General features: G+C 31.0%; 2 protein-coding genes across 4 annotated transcripts in view; one reads left to right on the top strand and one right to left on the bottom strand.

Moving 5' to 3' along the window:
* The window catches only part of coa4 (cytochrome c oxidase assembly factor 4 homolog), a 57,712-nt gene that overhangs the window by 12,885 nt on the left and 23,535 nt on the right, over positions 1-21,292 (bottom strand). The gene's annotated exons all lie outside the window — the stretch shown is intronic.
* LOC133577477 (olfactory receptor 1f45-like) lies at positions 1,234-2,246 on the top strand. The gene has a single exon (XM_061931347.2). The coding sequence runs from the start codon at positions 1,234-1,236 to the stop codon at positions 2,218-2,220; it is 987 nt and encodes a 328-aa protein (XP_061787331.1). The 3' UTR covers positions 2,221-2,246.

Genomic DNA, 21,292 nt, shown 5'->3' with positions numbered 1-21,292 from the left:
TAATTAATACATTTAAATATATATATATATATTTTGACTGTTGGGGCTTAATTATTTATGTTGGAACAAGAACACTATTGGTTTTGAATTAATTATTACATTTAAATATATATATATATGTTGACTGTTGGGGCTTAATTATTTATGTTGGAACAAGAACACTATTGGTTTTGAATTAATTAATACATTTAAATATATATATATATTTTGACTGTTGGGGCTTAATTATTTATGTTGGAACAAGAACACTATTGGTTTTGAATTAATTAATACATTTAAATATATATATATATATTTTGACTGTTGGGGCTTAATTATTTATGTTGGAACAAGAACACTATTGGTTTTGAATTAATTAATACATTTAAATATATATATATATATATTTTGACTGTTGGGGCTTAATTATTTATGTTGGAACAAGAACACTATTGGTTTTGAATTAATTAATACATTTAAATATATATATATATATTTTGACTGTTGGGGCTTAATTATTTATGTTGGAACAAGAACACTATTGGTTTTGAATTAATTAATACGTTTAAATATATATATATATTTTGACTGTTGGGGCTTAATTATTTATGTTGGAACAAGAACACTATTGGTTTTGAATTAATTAATACATTTAAATATATATATATATATATTTTGACTGTTGGGGCTTAATTATTTATGTTGGAACAAGAACACTATTGGTTTTGAATTAATTAATACATTTAAATGTATATATATATTTTGACTGTTGGGGCATAATTATGTATGTTGGAACAAGAACACTATTGGTTTTGAATTAATTAATATATTTAAATATATATATATATATATTTTGACTGTTGGGGCCTAATTATTTATGTTGGAACAAGAACACTATTGGTTTTGAATTAATTAATACATTTAAATATATATATATATATTTTGACTGTTGGGGCTTAATTATTTATGTTGGAACAAGAACACTATTGGTTTTGAATTAATTAATACATTTAAATATATATATATATATTTTGACTGTTGGGGCTTAATTATTTATGTTGGAACAAGAACACTATTGGTTTTGAGGCCTGCTGGAGGGGTGAGAGGTCATGTTTGTGGTTGTGCCAGCGGTCGCCATGGTGACGCGCCCCGGGAGCCAACATGTTGTTTGTCGCCCCCGAGTGGGCGTGGCCAAGAAGGAGCGGTCACAGGGAGGCCTCTTATTGGTCGGCGGGGCCACAGAAGCCGGGGGACATGAGCTTGTTCAATCCCGCCGCCAACGAGAACGTGTCGCTGGTGCGCCCCGACTACTTCGTCATCAGCGGGCTGTCGGGCGTCCGCCACATCCAGCTGTACTACATCTTCCTCTTCCTGCTCTACCTGCTCTCGCTGCTGGGCAACGGCGCCGTCATGGCCGTCATCTGCCTGGACCGCGGGCTGCGGACGCCCAAGTACGTGGCGGTCTTCAACCTGGCCCTGGTGGACCTGCTGGGCAGCTCGGCGCTGGTGCCCAAGCTGCTGGACATCTTCCTGCTGGGCCACAAGCGCATCGCGTACGGCGAGTGCCTGGCGTTCCTCTTCTTCTGCTACACCTCGCTGTGCATGCAGTCCTTCAACCTGCTGGCGCTGGCCTACGACCGCCTGCTGGCCATCATCTTCCCGCTGCACTACCAGGTGCGCATGACCCACCGCCTCATGCTGTCGCTCATCGCCGCCTCCTGGCTGCTGGCGGTGGTGCTGGTGCTGGTGTCGGTGGGCCTGCTGACGCGGCTCTCCTTCTGCCGCTCGCTGGTCATCAACAGCTACTTCTGCGACCACGGCCAGATCTACCGGCTGGCGTGCAACAGCCACTTCCCCAGCTACGTGGTCAGCTGCGTCTACCCCGTGGTGATCTTCTGGATGCCGCTGGCCTGCATCCTGCTCAGCTACGTCTCCATCGGCTGCGCCCTGGCCAAGGTGGCCGCCGCGCCGGAGCGCCTGAAGGCCTTCAAGACCTGCGTGGCGCACCTGTCGCTGGTGGCCATCTACTTCGTGCCGCTGCTCGTCACCTTCACGCTCATGGAGAACATCCACCCCCACGCCAGGATCATCAACCTGTCGCTGACCTCCGTCTTCCCGCCCGCCTTCAACCCCATCATCTACACGCTGCAGACGCAGGAGATCAAGGAGTCGCTCAAGAAGCTGCTCGCCGGCCGCCGCCGGGGCAAGGTGGCCGCCGGCAGGCACGCCGACGTCTGCTGAGCAACATGTCGCTAGATTTTTACGCTTCAAAATGCCAGCGGAATTTTCCAATCCAAATTCTAACTTAATTTCTGGGGTTCCATTTTGGGACACCTATCATCTATCTCTAAAGTATATCAAAGATTCATGTTTGCAGATGATACCTTATGATTATTATCACATTCTAAAAAAGTTTTAACTGTAAAATCTGACTTTTTTTTTAACACTATAAACGGAAATCTGAAAAATATGCCAATTTTTACAGTAAAAACACCGGTAGGTCAGTAGTCAGAATTTTAGCGTAAAGTGACGATCGTTTTTACTACGAATTACTGTAAATTTAAAAACTTTTTTTTACATTTAAATTCTGGCGACTTAGCTGCCAGTTTTAACTGTAAAATCGGAATTTTTTTTTTAACACTATAAACGAAAATCTGAAAAATATGCCAACTTGTATAAAAATCGAGATTTTACAGTAAAAACACTGGTAGCTCAGTAGTCAGAATTTTATCGTAAAGTGACGATAGTTTTTACTATGAATTACTGTAAATTCCACTGTGTTTTTTTTAACGTTTAAATTCTGGCGACTGAGCTGCCAGTTTTTACTGTAAAATCGGAATTTTTTTTTAACACTATAAACGAAAATCTGAAAAATATGCCAACTTTTACAGTAAAAACACCGGTAGGTCAGTAGTCAGAATTTTATCGTAAAGTGACGATAGTTTTTACTATGAATTACTGTAAATTCCACTGTGTTTTTTTTAACGTTTAAATTCTGGCGACTGAGCTGCCAGTTTTTACTGTAAAATCGGAATTTTTTTTTAACACTATAAACGAAAATCTGAACAATATGCCAATTTTTACAGTAAAAACACCGGTAGGTCAGTAGTCAGAATTTTATCATAAAGTGACGATAGTTTTTACTATGAATTACTGTAAATTCCATTGTGTTTTTTTTAACGTTTAAATTCTGGCGACTGAGCTGCCAGTTTTTACTGTAAAATCGGAATTTTTTTTTAACACTATAAACGGAAATCTGAAAAATATGCCAATTTTTACAGTAAAAACACCGGTAGGTCAGTAGTCAGAATTTTATCGTAAAGTGACGATAGTTTTTACTATGAATTACTGTAAATTCCACTGGGTTTTTTTTAACGTTTAAATTCTGGCGACTGAGCTGCCAGTTTTTACTGTAAAATCGGAATTTTATCGTAAAAATTACTACGAATAACTGGAAATGTAAAAACAGTACCAATGTTCATTTTACGGTAAAATTCTGGCCACTGAACTCCCAGTTTTTATTTTCTGTAAAATATATAGTCATTTTTACAGTGAATTAATGTCAATGTTTACCGTAAAAATACAGTGTGTTTTTTTACTCTGAATTACTGCGAATGGAAAAACTTATATTTCTACATTGCATATGTTTATGATTTGTCCAAATTCTTAACCAACATAATTGAATAAATATGGCACTGAAAATGCTCTAAAATGGCTACATATGTATCTTTATGAAAAGACAACATTACATTTCTATTCATAATCCAAATTCTAACAGAGCTAACTTAATTTCTGGGGTTCCATTTTGGGACACCTATCATCTATCTCTAAAGTATATCAAAGATTCATGTTTGCAGATGATACCTTATGATTATTATCACACTCTAAAAAAGTTTTAACTGTAAAATCTGAATTTTTTTTTAACACTATAAACGGAAATCTGAAAAATATGCCAATTTTTACAGTAAAAACACCGGTAGGTCAGTAGTCAGAATTTTATCGTAAAGTGACGATAGTTTTTACTATGAATTACTGTAAATTCCACTGTGTTTTTTTTAACGTTTGAATTCTGGCGACTTAGCTGCCAGTTTTTACTGTAAAATCGGAATTTTTTTTAACACTATAAACGAAAATCTGAAAAATATGCCAATTTTTACAGTAAAAACACCGGTAGGTCAGTAGTCAGAATTTTAGCGTAAAGTGACGATCGTTTTTACTACGAATTACTGTAAATTTAAAAACTTTTTTTTACATTTAAATTCTGGCGACTTAGCTGCCAGTTTTTACTGTGAAATCGGAATGTTATCGTAAAATTACTACGAATAACTGGAAATGTAAAAACAGTACCAATGTTCATTTTACGGTAAAATTCTGGCCACTGAACTCACAGTTTTTATTTCCCGAAAAATATATAGTCATTTTTACAGTGAATTAATGTCAATGTTTACTGTAAAATTACGGTGTTTTTTACTCTGAATTACTGCGAATGGAAAAACTTTTATTTTTACTTCTACATTGCGTAAGTGTATGATTTGTCCAAATTCTTAACCAACAAAATTGAATAAATATGGCACTGAAAATGCTCTAAAATGGCTACATATGTATCTTTATGAAAAGACAACATTACATTTCTATTCATAATCCAAATTCTAACAGAGCTAACTTAATTTCTGGGGTTCCATTTTGGGACACCTATCATCTATCTCTAAAGTATATCAAAGATTCATGTTTGCAGATGATACCTTATGATTATTATCACATTCTAAAAAAGTTTTAACTGTAAAATCTGACCTTTTTTTTTAACACTATAAACGGAAATCTGAAAAATATGCCAATTTTTACAGTAAAAACACCGGTAGGTCAGTAGTCAGAATTTTATCGTAAAGTGACGATAGTTTTTACTACGAATTACTGTAAATTTAAAAACTTTTTTTTACATTTAAATTCTGGCGACTTAGCTGCCAGTTTTAACTGTAAAATCGGAATTTTTTTTTAACACTATAAACGGAAATCTGAAAAATATGCCAATTTTTACAGTAAAAACACCGGTAGGTCAGTAGTCAGAATTTTATCGTAAAGTGACGATAGTTTTTACTACGAATTACTGTAAATTTAAAAACTTTTTTTTACATTTAAATTCTGGCGACTTAGCTGCCAGTTTTTACTGTAAAATCGGAATTTTATCGTAAAATTACTACGAATAACTGGAAATGTAAAAACAGTACCACTGTTAATTTTACGGTAAAATTCTGGCCACTGAACTCCCAGTTTTTATTTTCTGTAAAATATATAGTCATTTTTACAGTGAATTAATGTCAATGTTTACCGTAAAATTACTGTGTTTTTACTTTGAATTACTGCGAATGGAAAAACTTTTATTTCTACATTGCATATGTTTATGATTTGTCCAAATTCTTATCTAACAAAATTGAATACATATGGCACTGAAAATGCTCTAAAATGGCTACATATGTATCTTTATGGAAAGACAACATTACATTTCTATTCATAATCCAAATTCTAACAGAGATAACTTAATTTCTGAGGTTCCATTTTGGGACACCTATCATCTATCTCTAAAGTATATCAAAGATTCATGTTTGCAGATGATACCTTATGATTATTATCACATTCTGAAAAAGTTTTAACTGTAAAATCTGACTTTTTTTTTAACACTATAAACGAAAATCTGAAAAATATGCCAATTTTTACAGTAAAAACACCGGTAGGTCAGTAGTCAGAATTTTAGCGTAAAGTGACGATAGTTTTTACTATGAATTACTGTAAATTCCACTGTGTTTTTTTTAACGTTTAAATTCTGGCGACTTAGCTGCCAGTTTTTACTGTAAAATCGGATTTTTTTCTTAACACTATAAACGAAAATCTGAAAAATATGCCAACTTTTACAGTAAAAACACCGGTAGGTCAGTAGTCAGAATTTTAGCGTAAAGTGACGATAGTTTTTACTACGAATTACTGTAAATTTAAAAACTTTTTTTTACATTTAAATTCTGGCGACTTAGCTGCCAGTTTTTACTGTAAAATCGGAATTTTATCGTAAAAATTACTACGAATAACTGGAAATGTGAAAACAGTACCAATGTTAATTTTACGGTAAAATTTCTGGCCACTGAACTCCCAGTTTTTATTTTCTGTAAAATATAGTCATTTTTACAGTCAATTACTGTCAATGTTTACCGTAAAATTACGGTGTTTTTTTACTCTGAATTACTGCGAATGGAAAAACTGTACCACTTTTATTTCCACATTGCATATGTTTATGATTTGTCCAAATTCTTAACCAACAAAATGTAATAAATATGGCACTGAAAATGCTCTAAAATGGCTACATATGTATCTTTATGAAAAGACAACATTACATTTCTATTCATAATCCAAATTCTAACAGAGCTAACTTAATTTCTGCGGTTCCATTTTGGGACACCTATCATCTATCTCTAAAGTATATCAAAGATTCATGTTTGCAGATGATACCTTATGATTATTATCACATTCTAAAAAAGTTTTAACTGTAAAATCAGACTTTTTTTTTAACACTATAAACGGAAATCTGAAAAATATGCCAACTTTTACAGTAAAAACACCGGTAGGTCAGTAGTCAGAATTTTATCGTAAAGTGACGATAGTTTTTACTATGAATTACTGTAAATTCCACTGTGTTTTTTTTAACGTTTAAATTCTGGCGACTGAGCTGCCAGTTTTTACTGTAAAATCGGAATTTTTTTTTAACACTATAAACGGAAATCTGAAAAATATGCCAATTTTTACAGTAAAAACACCGGTAGGTCAGTAGTCAGAATTTTATCGTAAAGTGACGATAGTTTTTACTATGAATTACTGTAAATTCCACTGTGTTTTTTTTTACGTTTAAATTCTGGCGACTGAGCTGCCAGTTTTTACTGTAAAATCGGATTTTTTTTTTAACACTATAAACGGAAATCTGAAAAATATGCCAATTTTTACAGTAAAAACACCGGTAGGTCAGTAGTCAGAATTTTAGCGTAAAGTGACGATAGTTTTTACTATGAATTACTGTAAATTCCACTTGGTTTTTTTTTACGTTTAAATTCTGGCGACTTAGCTGCCAGTTTTTACTGTAAAATCGGAATTTTATCGTAAAAATTACTACGAATAACTGGAAATGTAAAAACAGTACCAATGTTAATTTTACGGTAAAATTCTGGCCACTGAACTCACAGTTTTTATTTCTCGTAATATATATTGTCATTTTTACAGTGAATTACTGTCAATGTTTACCGTAAAATTAAGGTGTTTTTTACTCTGAATTACTGCGAATGGAAAAACTGTACCACTTTTATTTCTACATTGCGTATGTTTATGATTTGTCCAAATTCTTAACCAACAAAATGTACTAAATATGGCACTGAAAATGCTCTAAAATGGCTACATATGTATCTTTATGAAAAGACAACATTACATTTCTATTCATAATCCAAATTCTAACAGAGCTAACTTAATTTCTGGGGTTCCATTTTGGGACACCTATCATCTATCTCTAAAGTATATCAAAGATTCATGTTTGCAGATGATACCTTATGATTATTATCACATTCTAAAAAAGTTTTAACTGTAAAATCTGACCTTTTTTTTTAACACTATAAACGGAAATCTGAAAAATATGCCAATTTTTACAGTAAAAACACCGGTAGGTCAGTAGTCAGAATTTTAGCGTAAAGTGACGATCGTTTTTACTACGAATTACTGTAAATTTAAAAACTTTTTTTTACATTTGAATTCTGGCGACTTAGCTGCCAGTTTTTACTGTAAAATCGGAATTTTATCGTAAAATTACTACGAATAACTGGAAATGTAAAAACAGTACCACTGTTAATTTTACGGTAAAATTTCTGGCCACTGAACTCCCCGTTTTTATTTTCTGTAAAATATATAGTCATTTTTACAGTGAATTAATGTCAATGTTTACCGTAAAAATACAGTGTTTTTTTTTACTCTGAATTACTGCGAATGGAAAAACTTTTATTTCTACATTGCATATGTTTATGATTTGTCCAAATTCTTAACCAACAAAATTTAATAAATATGGCACTGAAAATGCTCTAAAATGGCTACATATGTATCTTTATGGAAAGACAACATTACATTTCTATTCATAATCCAAATTCTAACAGAGCTAACTTAATTTCTGCGGTTCCATTTTGGGACACCTATCATCTATCTCGAAAGTATATCAAAGATTCATGTTTGCAGATGATACCTTATGATTATTATCACATTCTAAAAAAGTTTTAACTGTAAAATCTGACTTTTTTTTTTAACACTATAAACGGAAATCTGAAAAATATGCCAATTTTTACAGTAAAAACACCGGTAGGTCAGTAGTCAGAATTTTATCGTAAAGTGACGATAGTTTTTACTATGAATTACTGTAAATTCCACTGTGTTTTTTTTAACGTTTAAATTCTGGCGACTGAGCTGCCAGTTTTTACTGTAAAATCAGAATTTTTTTTTAACACTATAAACGGAAATCTGAAAAATATGCCAATTTTTACAGTAAAAACACCGGTAGGTCAGTAGTCAGACTTTTATCGTAAAGTGACGATAGTTTTTACTATGAATTACTGTAAATTCCACTGGGGGTTTTTTTACGTTTAAATTCTGGCGACTTAGCTGCCAGTTTTTACTGTAAAATCGGAATTTTATCGTAAAAATTACTACGAATAACTGGAAATGTAAAAACAGTACCAATGTTAATTTTACGGTAAAATTCTGCCCACTGAACTCCCAGTTTTTATTTTCTGTAAAATATAGTCATTTTTACAGTGAATTAATGTCAATGTTTACTGTAAAATTACGGTGTTTTTTACTCTGAATTACTGCGAATGGAAAAACTGTACCACTTTTATTTCTACATTGCATATGTTTATGATTTGTCCAAATTCTTAACCAACAAAATGTAATAAATATGGCACTGAAAATGCTCTAAAATGGCTACATATGTATCTTTATGAAAAGACAACATTACATTTCTATTCATAATCCAAATTCTAACAGAGCTAACTTAATTTCTGCGGTTCCATTTTGGGACACCTATCATCTATCTCGAAAGTATATCAAAGATTCATGTTTGCAGATGATACCTTATGATTATTATCACACTCTAAAAAAGTTTTAACTGTAAAATCTGACTTTTTTTTTAACACTATAAACGGAAATCTGAAAAATATGCCAACTTGTATAAAAATCGAGATTTTACAGTAAAAACACTGGTAGGGCAGTAGTCAGAATTTTATCGTAAAGTGACGATAGTTTTTTACTATGAATTACTGTAAATTCCACTGGGGTTTTTTACGTTTAAATTCTGGCGACTCAGCTGCCAGTTTTTACTGTAAAATCGGAATTTTATCGTAAAATTACTACAAATAACTGGAAATGTAAAAACAGTACCACTGGTCATTTTACGGTAAAATTCTGGCCACTGAACTCCCAGTTTTTATTTTCTGTAAAATATAGTCATTTTTACAGTCAATTACTGTCAATGTTTACCCTAAAATAACGGTATTTTTTACTCTGAATTACTGCGAATGGAAAAACTTTTATTTCTACATTGCGTATGTTTATGATTTGTCCAAATTCTTAACCAACATAATTGAATAAATATGGCACTGAAAATGCTCTAAAATGGCTACATATGTATCTTTATGAAAAGACAACATTACATTTTTATTCATAATCCAAATTCTAACAGAGCTAACTTAATTTCTGGGGTTCCATTTTGGGACACCTATCATCTATCTCGAAAGTATATCAAAGATTCATGTTTGCAGATGATACCTTATGATTATTATCACACTCTAAAAAAGTTTTAACTGTAAAGTCTGACTTTTTTTTAACACTATAAACGAAAATCTGAAAAATATGCCAACTTTTACAGTAAAAACACTGGTAGCTCAGTAGTCAGAATTTTAGCGTAAAGTGACGATCATTTTTACTACGAATTACTGTAAATTTAAAAACTTTTTTTTACATTTAAATTCTGGCAACTTAGCTGCCAGTTTTTACTGTAAAATCGGAATTTTATCGTAAAATTACTACGAATAACTGGAAATGTAAAAACAGTACCAATGTTATTTTTCGGTAATATTCTGGCCACTGAACTCCCCGTTTTTATTTTCTGTAAAATAGTCATTTTTACAGTGAATTACTGTCAATGTTTACCGTAAAATTACGGTGTTTTTTTACTCTGAATTACCGCGAATGGAAAAACTTTTATTTCTACATTGCATATGTTTATGATTTGTCCAAATTCTTAACCAACAAAATTGAATAAATATGGCACTGAAAATGCTCTAAAATGGCTACATATGTATCTTTATGGAAAGACAACATTACATTTCTATTCATAATCCAAATTCTAACAGAGCTAACTTAATTTCTGGGGTTCCATTTTGGGACACCTATCATCTATCTCTAAAGTATATCAAAGATTCATGTTTGCAGATGATACCTTATGATTATTATCACACTCTAAAAAAGTTTTAACTGTAAAATCTGACTTTTTTTTAACACTATAAACGAAAATCTGAAAAATATGCCAATTTTTACAGTAAAAACACTGGTAGCTCAGTAGTCAGAATTTTAGCGTAAAGTGACGATAGTTTTTACTACGAATTACTGTAAATTTAAAAACTTTTTTTTACATTTAAATTCTGGCAACTTAGCTGCCAGTTTTTACTGTAAAATCGGAATTTTATCGTAAAAATTATCCAAATTCTAACAGAGCTAACTTAATTTCTGCGGTTCCATTTTGGGACACCTATCATCTATCTCTAAAGTATATCAAAGATTCATGTTTGCAGATGATACCTTATGATTATTATCACATTCTAAAAAAGTTTTAACTGTAAAATCTGAAAAATATGCCAATTTTTACAGTAAAAACACCGGTAGGTCAGTAGTCAGAATTTTAGCGTAAAGTGACGATCGTTTTTACTATGAATTACTGTAAATTCCACTGTGTTTTTTTTAACGTTTAAATTCTGGCGACTGAGCTGCCAGTTTTTACTGTAAAATCGGAATTTTTTTTTAACACTATAAACAGAAATCTGAAAAATATGCCAATTTTTACAGTAAAAACACCGGTAGGTCAGTAGTCAGAATTTTAGCGTAAAGTGACGATAGTTTTTACTATGAATTACTGTAAATTCCACTGGTTTTTTTTTACGTTTAAATTCTGGCGACTGAGCTGCCAGTTTTTACTGTAAAATCGGAATTTTATCGTAAAAATTACTACGAATAACTGGAAATGTAAAAACAGTACCAATGTTAATTTTACGGTAAAATTCTGCCCACTGAACTCCCAGTTTTTATTTTCTGTAAAATATAGTCATTTTTACAGTGAATTACTGTCAATGTTTACCGTAAAATTACGGTGTTTTTTACTCTGAATTACTGCGAATGGAAAAACTGTACCACTTTTATTTCTACATTGCATATGTTTATGATTTGTCCAAATTCTTAACCAACAAAATTGAATAAATATGGCACTGAAAATGCTCTAAAATGGCTACATATGTATCTTTATGAAAAGACAACATTACATTTCTATTCATAATCCAAATTCTAACAGAGCTAACTTAATTTCTGCGGTTCCATTTTGGGACACCTATCATCTATCTCTAAAGTATATCAAAGATTCATGTTTGCAGATGATACCTTATGATTATTATCACACTCTAAAAAAGTTTTAACTGTAAAGTCTGACTTTTTTTTAACACTATAAACGAAAATCTGAAAAATATGCCAACTTGTATAAAAATCGAGATTTTACAGTAAAAACACTGGTAGCTCAGTAGTCAGAATTTTATCGTAAAGTGACGATAGTTTTTACTACGAATTACTGTAAATTTAAAAACAATTCCACAGTTGGTTTTTTTTACGTTTAAATTCTGGCGACTTAGCTGCCAGTTTTTACTGTAAAATCGGAATTTTATCGTAAAATTACTACGAATAACTGGAAATGTAAAAACAGTACCAATGTTAATTTTACGGTAAAATTCTGGCTACTGAACTCCCCGTTTTTATTTTCTGTAAAATAAATAGTCATTTTTACAGTGAATTAAAGTCAATGTTTACCGTAAAATTACGGTGTTTTTTACTCTGAATTACTGCGAATGGAAAAACTGTACCACTTTTATGTCTACATTGCGTATGTTTATGATTTGTCCAAATTCTTAACCAACAAAATTGAATAAATATGGCACTGAAAATGCTCTAAAATGGATACATATGTATCTTTATGAAAAGACAACATTACATTTCTATTCATAATCCAAATTCTAACAAAGCTAACTTAATTTCTGGGGTTCCATTTTGGGACACCTATCATCTATCTCTAAAGTATATCAAAGATTCATGTTTGCAGATGATACCTTATGATTATTATCACACTCTAAAAAAGTTTTAACTGTAAAGTCTAACTTTTTTTTAACACTATAAACGAAAATCTGAAAAATATGCCAACTTTTACAGTAAAAACACTGGTAGGTCAGTAGTCAGAATTTTAGCGTAAAGTGACGATCGTTTTTACTACGAATTACTGTAAATTTAAAAACTTTTTTTTACATTTAAATTCTGGCGACTTAGCTGCCAGTTTTTACTGTAAAATCGGAATTTTATCGTAAAATTACTACGAATAACTGGAAATGTAAAAACAGTACCAATGTTAATTTTACGGAAAATTTCTAGCCACTGAACTCCCCGTTTTTATTTTCTGTAAAATATATAGTCATTTTTACAGTGAATTGATGTCAATGTTTACCGTAAAAATACAGTGGTTTTTTTTACTCTGAATTACTGCGAATGGAAAAACTGTACCACTTTTATTTTTACATTGCGTATGTTTATGATTTGTCCAAATTCTTAACCAACAAAATTTAATAAATATGGCACTGAAAATGCTCTAAAATGGCTACATATGTATCTTTATGAAAAGACAACATTACATTTCTATTCATAATCCAAATTCCAACAGAGCTAACTTAATTTCTGGGGTTCCATTTTGGGACACCTATCATCTATCTCTAAAGTATATCAAAGATTCACGTTTGCAGATGATACCTTATGATTATTATCACACTCTAAAAAAGTTTTAACTGTAAAATCTGACTTTTTTTTTAACACTATAAACGAAAATCTGAAAAATATGCCAACTTTTACAGTAAAAACACCGGTAGGTCAGTAGTCAGAATTTTAGCGTAAAGTGACGATAGTTTTTACTACGAATTACTGTAAATTTAAAAACTTTTTTTTACGTTTAAATTCTGGCGACTTAGCTGCCAGTTTTTACTGTAAAATCGGAATTTTATCGTAAAAATTACTACGAATAACTGGAAATGTAAAAACAGTACCAATGTTAATTTTACGGTAAGATTCTGCCCACTGAACTCCCAGTTTTTATTTTCTGTAAAATAGTCATTTTTACAGTGAATTACTGTCAATGTTTACCGTAAAATTACGGTGTTTTTTTACTCTGAATTACCGCGAATGGAAAAACTTTTATTTCTACATTGCATATGTTTATGATTTGTCCAAATTCTTAACCAACAAAATTGAATAAATATGGCACTGAAAATGCTCTAAAATGGCTACATATGTATCTTTATGGAAAGACAACATTACATTTCTATTCATAATCCAAATTCTAACAGAGCTAACTTAATTTCTGGGGTTCCATTTTGGGACACCTATCATCTATCTCTAAAGTATATCAAAGATTCATGTTTGCAGATGATACCTTATGATTATTATCACACTCTAAAAAAGTTTTAACTGTAAAATCTGACTTTTTTTTAACACTATAAACGAAAATCTGAAAAATATGCCAATTTTTACAGTAAAAACACTGGTAGCTCAGTAGTCAGAATTTTAGCGTAAAGTGACGATAGTTTTTACTACGAATTACTGTAAATTTAAAAACTTTTTTTTACATTTAAATTCTGGCAACTTAGCTGCCAGTTTTTACTGTAAAATCGGAATTTTATCGTAAAAATTATCCAAATTCTAACAGAGCTAACTTAATTTCTGCGGTTCCATTTTGGGACACCTATCATCTATCTCTAAAGTATATCAAAGATTCATGTTTGCAGATGATACCTTATGATTATTATCACATTCTAAAAAAGTTTTAACTGTAAAATCTGAAAAATATGCCAATTTTTACAGTAAAAACACCGGTAGGTCAGTAGTCAGAATTTTAGCGTAAAGTGACGATCGTTTTTACTATGAATTACTGTAAATTCCACTGTGTTTTTTTTAACGTTTAAATTCTGGCGACTGAGCTGCCAGTTTTTACTGTAAAATCGGAATTTTTTTTTAACACTATAAACAGAAATCTGAAAAATATGCCAATTTTTACAGTAAAAACACCGGTAGGTCAGTAGTCAGAATTTTAGCGTAAAGTGACGATAGTTTTTACTATGAATTACTGTAAATTCCACTGGTTTTTTTTTACGTTTAAATTCTGGCGACTGAGCTGCCAGTTTTTACTGTAAAATCGGAATTTTATCGTAAAAATTACTACGAATAACTGGAAATGTAAAAACAGTACCAATGTTAATTTTACGGTAAAATTCTGCCCACTGAACTCCCAGTTTTTATTTTCTGTAAAATATAGTCATTTTTACAGTGAATTACTGTCAATGTTTACCGTAAAATTACGGTGTTTTTTACTCTGAATTACTGCGAATGGAAAAACTGTACCACTTTTATTTCTACATTGCATATGTTTATGATTTGTCCAAATTCTTAACCAACAAAATTGAATAAATATGGCACTGAAAATGCTCTAAAATGGCTACATATGTATCTTTATGAAAAGACAACATTACATTTCTATTCATAATCCAAATTCTAACAGAGCTAACTTAATTTCTGCGGTTCCATTTTGGGACACCTATCATCTATCTCTAAAGTATATCAAAGATTCATGTTTGCAGATGATACCTTATGATTATTATCACACTCTAAAAAAGTTTTAACTGTAAAGTCTGACTTTTTTTTAACACTATAAACGAAAATCTGAAAAATATGCCAACTTGTATAAAAATCGAGATTTTACAGTAAAAACACTGGTAGCTCAGTAGTCAGAATTTTATCGTAAAGTGACGATAGTTTTTACTACGAATTACTGTAAATTTAAAAACAATTCCACAGTTGGTTTTTTTTACGTTTAAATTCTGGCGACTTAGCTGCCAGTTTTTACTGTAAAATCGGAATTTTATCGTAAAATTACTACGAATAACTGGAAATGTAAAAACAGTACCAATGTTAATTTTACGGTAAAATTCTGGCTACTGAACTCCCCGTTTTTATTTTCTGTAAAATAAATAGTCATTTTTACAGTGAATTAAAGTCAATGTTTACCGTAAAATTACGGTGTTTTTTACTCTGAATTACTGCGAATGGAAAAACTGTACCACTTTTATGTCTACATTGCGTATGTTTATGATTTGTCCAAATTCTTAACCAACAAAATTGAATAAATATGGCACTGAAAATGCTCTAAAATGGATACATATGTATCTTTATGAAAAGACAACATTACATTTCTATTCATAATCCAAATTCTAACAAAGCTAACTTAATTTCTGGGGTTCCATTTTGGGACACCTATCATCTATCTCTAAAGTATATCAAAGATTCATGTTTGCAGATGATACCTTATGATTATTATCACACTCTAAAAAAGTTTTAACTGTAAAGTCTAACTTTTTTTTAACACTATAAACGAAAATCTGAAAAATATGCCAACTTTTACAGTAAAAACACTGGTAGGTCAGTAGTCAGAATTTTAGCGTAAAGTGACGATCGTTTTTACTACGAATTACTGTAAATTTAAAAACTTTTTTTTACATTTAAATTCTGGCGACTTAGCTGCCAGTTTTTACTGTAAAATCGGAATTTTATCGTAAAATTACTACGAATAACTGGAAATGTAAAAACAGTACCAATGTTAATTTTACGGAAAATTTCTAGCCACTGAACTCCCCGTTTTTATTTTCTGTAAAATATATAGTCATTTTTACAGTGAATTGATGTCAATGTTTACCGTAAAAATACAGTGGTTTTTTTTACTCTGAATTACTGCGAATGGAAAAACTGTACCACTTTTATTTTTACATTGCGTATGTTTATGATTTGTCCAAATTCTTAACCAACAAAATTTAATAAATATGGCACTGAAAATGCTCTAAAATGGCTACATATGTATCTTTATGAAAAGACAACATTACATTTCTATTCATAATCCAAATTCCAACAGAGCTAACTTAATTTCTGGGGTTCCATTTTGGGACACCTATCATCTATCTCTAAAGTATATCAAAGATTCACGTTTGCAGATGATACCTTATGATTATTATCACACTCTAAAAAAGTTTTAACTGTAAAATCTGACTTTTTTTTTAACACTATAAACGAAAATCTGAAAAATATGCCAACTTTTACAGTAAAAACACCGGTAGGTCAGTAGTCAGAATTTTAGCGTAAAGTGACGATAGTTTTTACTACGAATTACTGTAAATTTAAAAACTTTTTTTTACGTTTAAATTCTGGCGACTTAGCTGCCAGTTTTTACTGTAAAATCGGAATTTTATCGTAAAAATTACTACGAATAACTGGAAATGTAAAAACAGTACCAATGTTAATTTTACGGTAAGATTCTGCCCACTGAACTCCCAGTTTTTATTTTCTGTAATATATAGTCATTTTTACAGTGAATTACTGTCAATGTTTACTGTAAAATGACGGTGGATTTGTCCAAATTCTTAACCAACAAAATGTAATAAATATGGCACTGAAAATGCTCTAAAATGGCTACATATGTATCTTTATGAAAAGACAACATTACATTTCTATTCATAATCCAAATTCTAACAGAGCTAACTTAATTTCTGGGGTTCCATTTTGGGACACCTATCATCTATCTCTAAAGTATATCAAAGATTCATGTTTGCAGATGATACCTTATGATTATTATCACACTCTAAAAAAGTTTTAACTGTAAAATCTGACTTTTTTTTAACACTATAAACGGAAATCTGAAAAATATGCCAACTTGTATAAAAATCGAGATTTTACAGTAAAAACACTGGTAGGGCAGTAGTCAGAATTTTATCGTAAAGTGACGATAGTTTTTTACTATGAATTACTGTAAATTCCACTGGGGTTTTTTACGTTTAAATTCTGGCGACTCAGCTGCCAGTTTTTACTGTAAAATCGGAATTTTATCGTAAAATTACTACAAATAACTGGAAATGTAAAAACAGTACCACTGGTCATTTTACGGTAAAATTCTGGCCACTGAACTCCCAGTTTTTATTTTCTGTAAAATATAGTCATTTTTACAGTCAATTACTGTCAATGTTTACCCTAAAATAACGGTATTTTTTACTCTGAATTACTGCGAATGGAAAAACCTTTATTTCTACATTGCGTATGTTTATGATTTGTCCAAATTCTTAACCAACAAAATTTAATAAATATGGCACTGAAAATGCTCTAAAATGGCTACATATGTATCTTTATGAAAATACAACATTACATTTCTATTCATAATCCAAATTCTAACAGAGCTAACTTAATTTCTGGGGTTCCATTTTGGGACACCTATCATCTATCTCTAAAGTATATCAAAGATTCATGTTTGCAGATGATACCTTATGATTATTATCACACTCTAAAAAAGTTTTAACTGTAAAATCAGACTTTTTTTTTAACACTATAAACGGAAATCTGAAAAATATGCCAACTTTTACAGTAAAAACACCGGTAGGTCAGTAGTCAGAATTTTAGCGTAAAGTGACGATCGTTTTTACTACGAATTACTGTAAATTTAAAAACTTTTTTTTACATTTAAATTCTGGCGACTTAGCTGCCAGTTTTTACTGTGAAATCGGAATTTTATCGTAAAATTACTACGAATAACTGGAAATGTAAAAACAGTACCACTGTTAATTTTACGGTAAAATTTCTGGCCACTGAACTCCCCGTTTTTATATTCTGTAAAATATATAGTCATTTTTACAGTGAATTAATGTCAATGTTTACTGTAAAAATACAGTGTTTTTTTTTACTTTGAATTACTGCGAATGGAAAAACTTTTATTTCTACATTGCATATGTTTATGATTTGTCCAAATTCTTAACCAACATAATTGAATAAATATGGCACTGAAAATGCTCTAAAATGGCTACATACGTATCTTTATGGAAAGACAACATTACATTTCTATTCATAATCCAAATTCTAACAGAGCTAACTTAATTTCTGGGGTTCCATTTTGGGACACCTATCATCTATCTCTAAAATATATCAAAGATTCATGTTTGCAGATGATACCTTATGATTATTATCACACTCTAAAAAAGTTTTAACTGTAAAATCTGACTTTTTTTTAACACTATAAACTAAAATCTGAAAAATATGCCAACTTGTATAAAAATCGAGATTTTACAGTAAAAACACTGGTAGCTCAGTAGTCAGACTTTTATCGTAAAGTGACGATAGTTTTTACTATGAATTACTGTAAATTCCACTGGGTTTTTTTTACGTTTAAATTCTGGCGACTTAGCTGCCAGTTTTTACTGTAAAATCGGAATTTTATCGTAAAATTACTACGAATAACTGGAAATGTAAAAACAGTACCAATGTTAATTTTACGGTAAAATTCTGGCCACTGAACCCCCCGTTTTTATTTTCTGTAAAATATATAGTCATTTTTACAGTGAATTAATGTCAATGTTTACCGTAAAAATACAGTGTTTTTTTTTACTCTGAATTACCGCGAATGGAAAAACTTATATTTCTACATTGCATATGTTTGTGATTTGTCCAAATTCTTAACCAACAAAATGTAATAAATATGGCACTGAAAATGCTCTAAAATGGCTACATATGTATCTTTATGAAAAGACAACATTACATTTCTATTCACAATCCAAATTATAACAGAGCTAACTTAATTTCTGGGGTTCCATTTTGGGACACCTATCATCTATCTCTAAAGTATATCAAAGATTCATGTTTGCAGATGATACCTTATGATTATTATCACACTCTAAAAAAGTTTTAACTGTAAAGTCTGACTTTTTTTTAACACTATAAACGAAAATCTGAAAAATATGCCAACTTTTACAGTAAAAACACCGGTAGCTCAGTAGTCAGAATTTTAGCGTAAAGTGACGATCATTTTTACTACGAATTACTGTAAATTTAAAAACTTTTTTTTACATTTAAATTCTGGCAACTTAGCTGCCAGTTTTTACTGTAAAATCGGAATTTTATCGTAAAATTACTACGAATAACTGGAAATGTAAAAACAGTACCAATGTTATTTTTCGGTAATATTCTGGCCACTGAACTCCCCGTTTTTATTTTCTGTAAAATAGTCATTTTTACAGTGAATTACTGTCAATGTTTACCGTAAAATTACGGTGTTTTTTTACTCTGAATTACCGCGAATGGAGAAACTTTTATTTCTACATTGCATATGTTTATGATTTGTCCAAATTCTTAACCAACAAAATGTAATAAATATGGCACTGAAAATGCTCTAAAATGGCTACATATGTATCTTTATGGAAAGACAACATTACATTTCTATTCATAATCCAAATTCTAACAGAGCTAACTTAATTTCTGGGGTTCCATTTTGGGACACCTATCATCTATCTCTAAAGTATATCAAAGATTCATGTTTGCAGATGATACCTTATGATTATTATCACACTCTAAAAAAGTTTTAACTGTAAAATCTGATTTTTTAAGACTATAAAAGAAAATCTATATTTGAAAGTAAAAAAACTAGCAGCTCAGTCACCAGAATTTTAACGTAAAAATGTACGATCTTTTTACTCCAATTAAAAATGGTAACACTCTTATTTCTATGGTAAAATTCTGGCAACTAAGCTGCCAGTTTCTGACTGTAAAATGTGCCAACTTTTTTTTTTAAATGTATGCTACTCAAGACTGTAAAAAAAAATTGAGATTTTACAGTAAAAACACTGGTAGCTCAGTAGTCGGTGACGATAGTTTTTACTACGAATTACTGTAAATTTAAAAACAATTCCACATTTTTTTTTTTACGTTTGAATTCTGGCGACTTAGCTGCCAGTTTTTACTGTAAAATCTGAATTTTATCGTAAAAATAACTACGAATAACTGGAAATGTAAAAACAGTACCAATGTTAATTTTACGGAAAATTTCTGGCCACTGAACCCCCCGTTTTTATTTTCTGTAAAATATATAGTCATTTTTACAGTGAATTAATGTCAATGTTTACCTTAAAAATACAGTGTTTTTTTTACTTTGAATTACTGCGAATGGAAAAACTTTTATTTCTACATTGCATATGTTTATGATTTGTCCAAATTCTTAACCAACAAAATGGAATAAATATGGCACTGAAAATGCTCTAAAATGGCTACATATGTATCTTTATGAAAAGACAACATTACATTTCTATTCATAATACAAATTCTAACAGAGCTAACTTAATTTCTGGGGTTCCATTTTGGGACACCTATCATCTATCTCTAAAGTATATCAAAGATTCATGTTTGCAGATGATACCTTATGATTATTATCACATTCTGAAAAAGTTTTAACTGTAAAATCTGACTTTTTTTTGACACTATAAACGGAAATCTGAAAAATATACCAACTTGTATAAAAATCGAGATTTTACAGTAAAAACACTGGTAGCTCAGTAGTCAGAATTTTATCGTAAAGTGACAATAGTTTTTACTACGAATTACTGTAAATCTAAAAACAATTCCACAGTTTGTTTTTTTTACGTTTAAATTCTGGCGACTTAGCTGCCAGTTTTTACTGTAAAATCTGAATTTTATCGTAAAATTACTACGAATAACTGGAAATGTAAAAACAGTACCACTGTTCATTTTACGGTAAAATTCTGGCCACTGAACTCCCAGTTTTTATTTTCTGTAAAATAAATGGTCATTTTTCCAGGGAATTACTGTCAATGTTTACCGTAAAAATACAGTGTTTTTTTTTACTCTGAATTACTGCGAATGGAAAAACTTATATTTCTACATTGCATATGTTTGTGATTTGTCCAAATTCTTAACCAACAAAATTGAATAAATATGGCACTGAAAATGCTCTAAAATGGCTACATATGTATCATTATGAAAAGACAATATTACATTTATATTCGTAATCCAAATTCTAACAGAGCTAACTTAATTTCTGGGGTTCCATTTTGGGACACCTATCATCTATCTCTAAAGT

The sequence above is a fragment of the Nerophis lumbriciformis genome, linkage group LG37 (genome assembly GCF_033978685.3).
Source record: "Nerophis lumbriciformis linkage group LG37, RoL_Nlum_v2.1, whole genome shotgun sequence".
NCBI lineage: Eukaryota > Metazoa > Chordata > Actinopteri > Syngnathiformes > Syngnathidae > Nerophis > Nerophis lumbriciformis.
This window is presented reverse-complemented; position numbering and strand designations above follow the sequence as displayed.

Coding starts and splice junctions, on each gene's coding strand:
- LOC133577477 (XM_061931347.2), top strand. CDS start 1,234: ATGAGCTTGTTCAATCCCGCCGCCAACGAGAACGTGTCGCTGGTGCGC.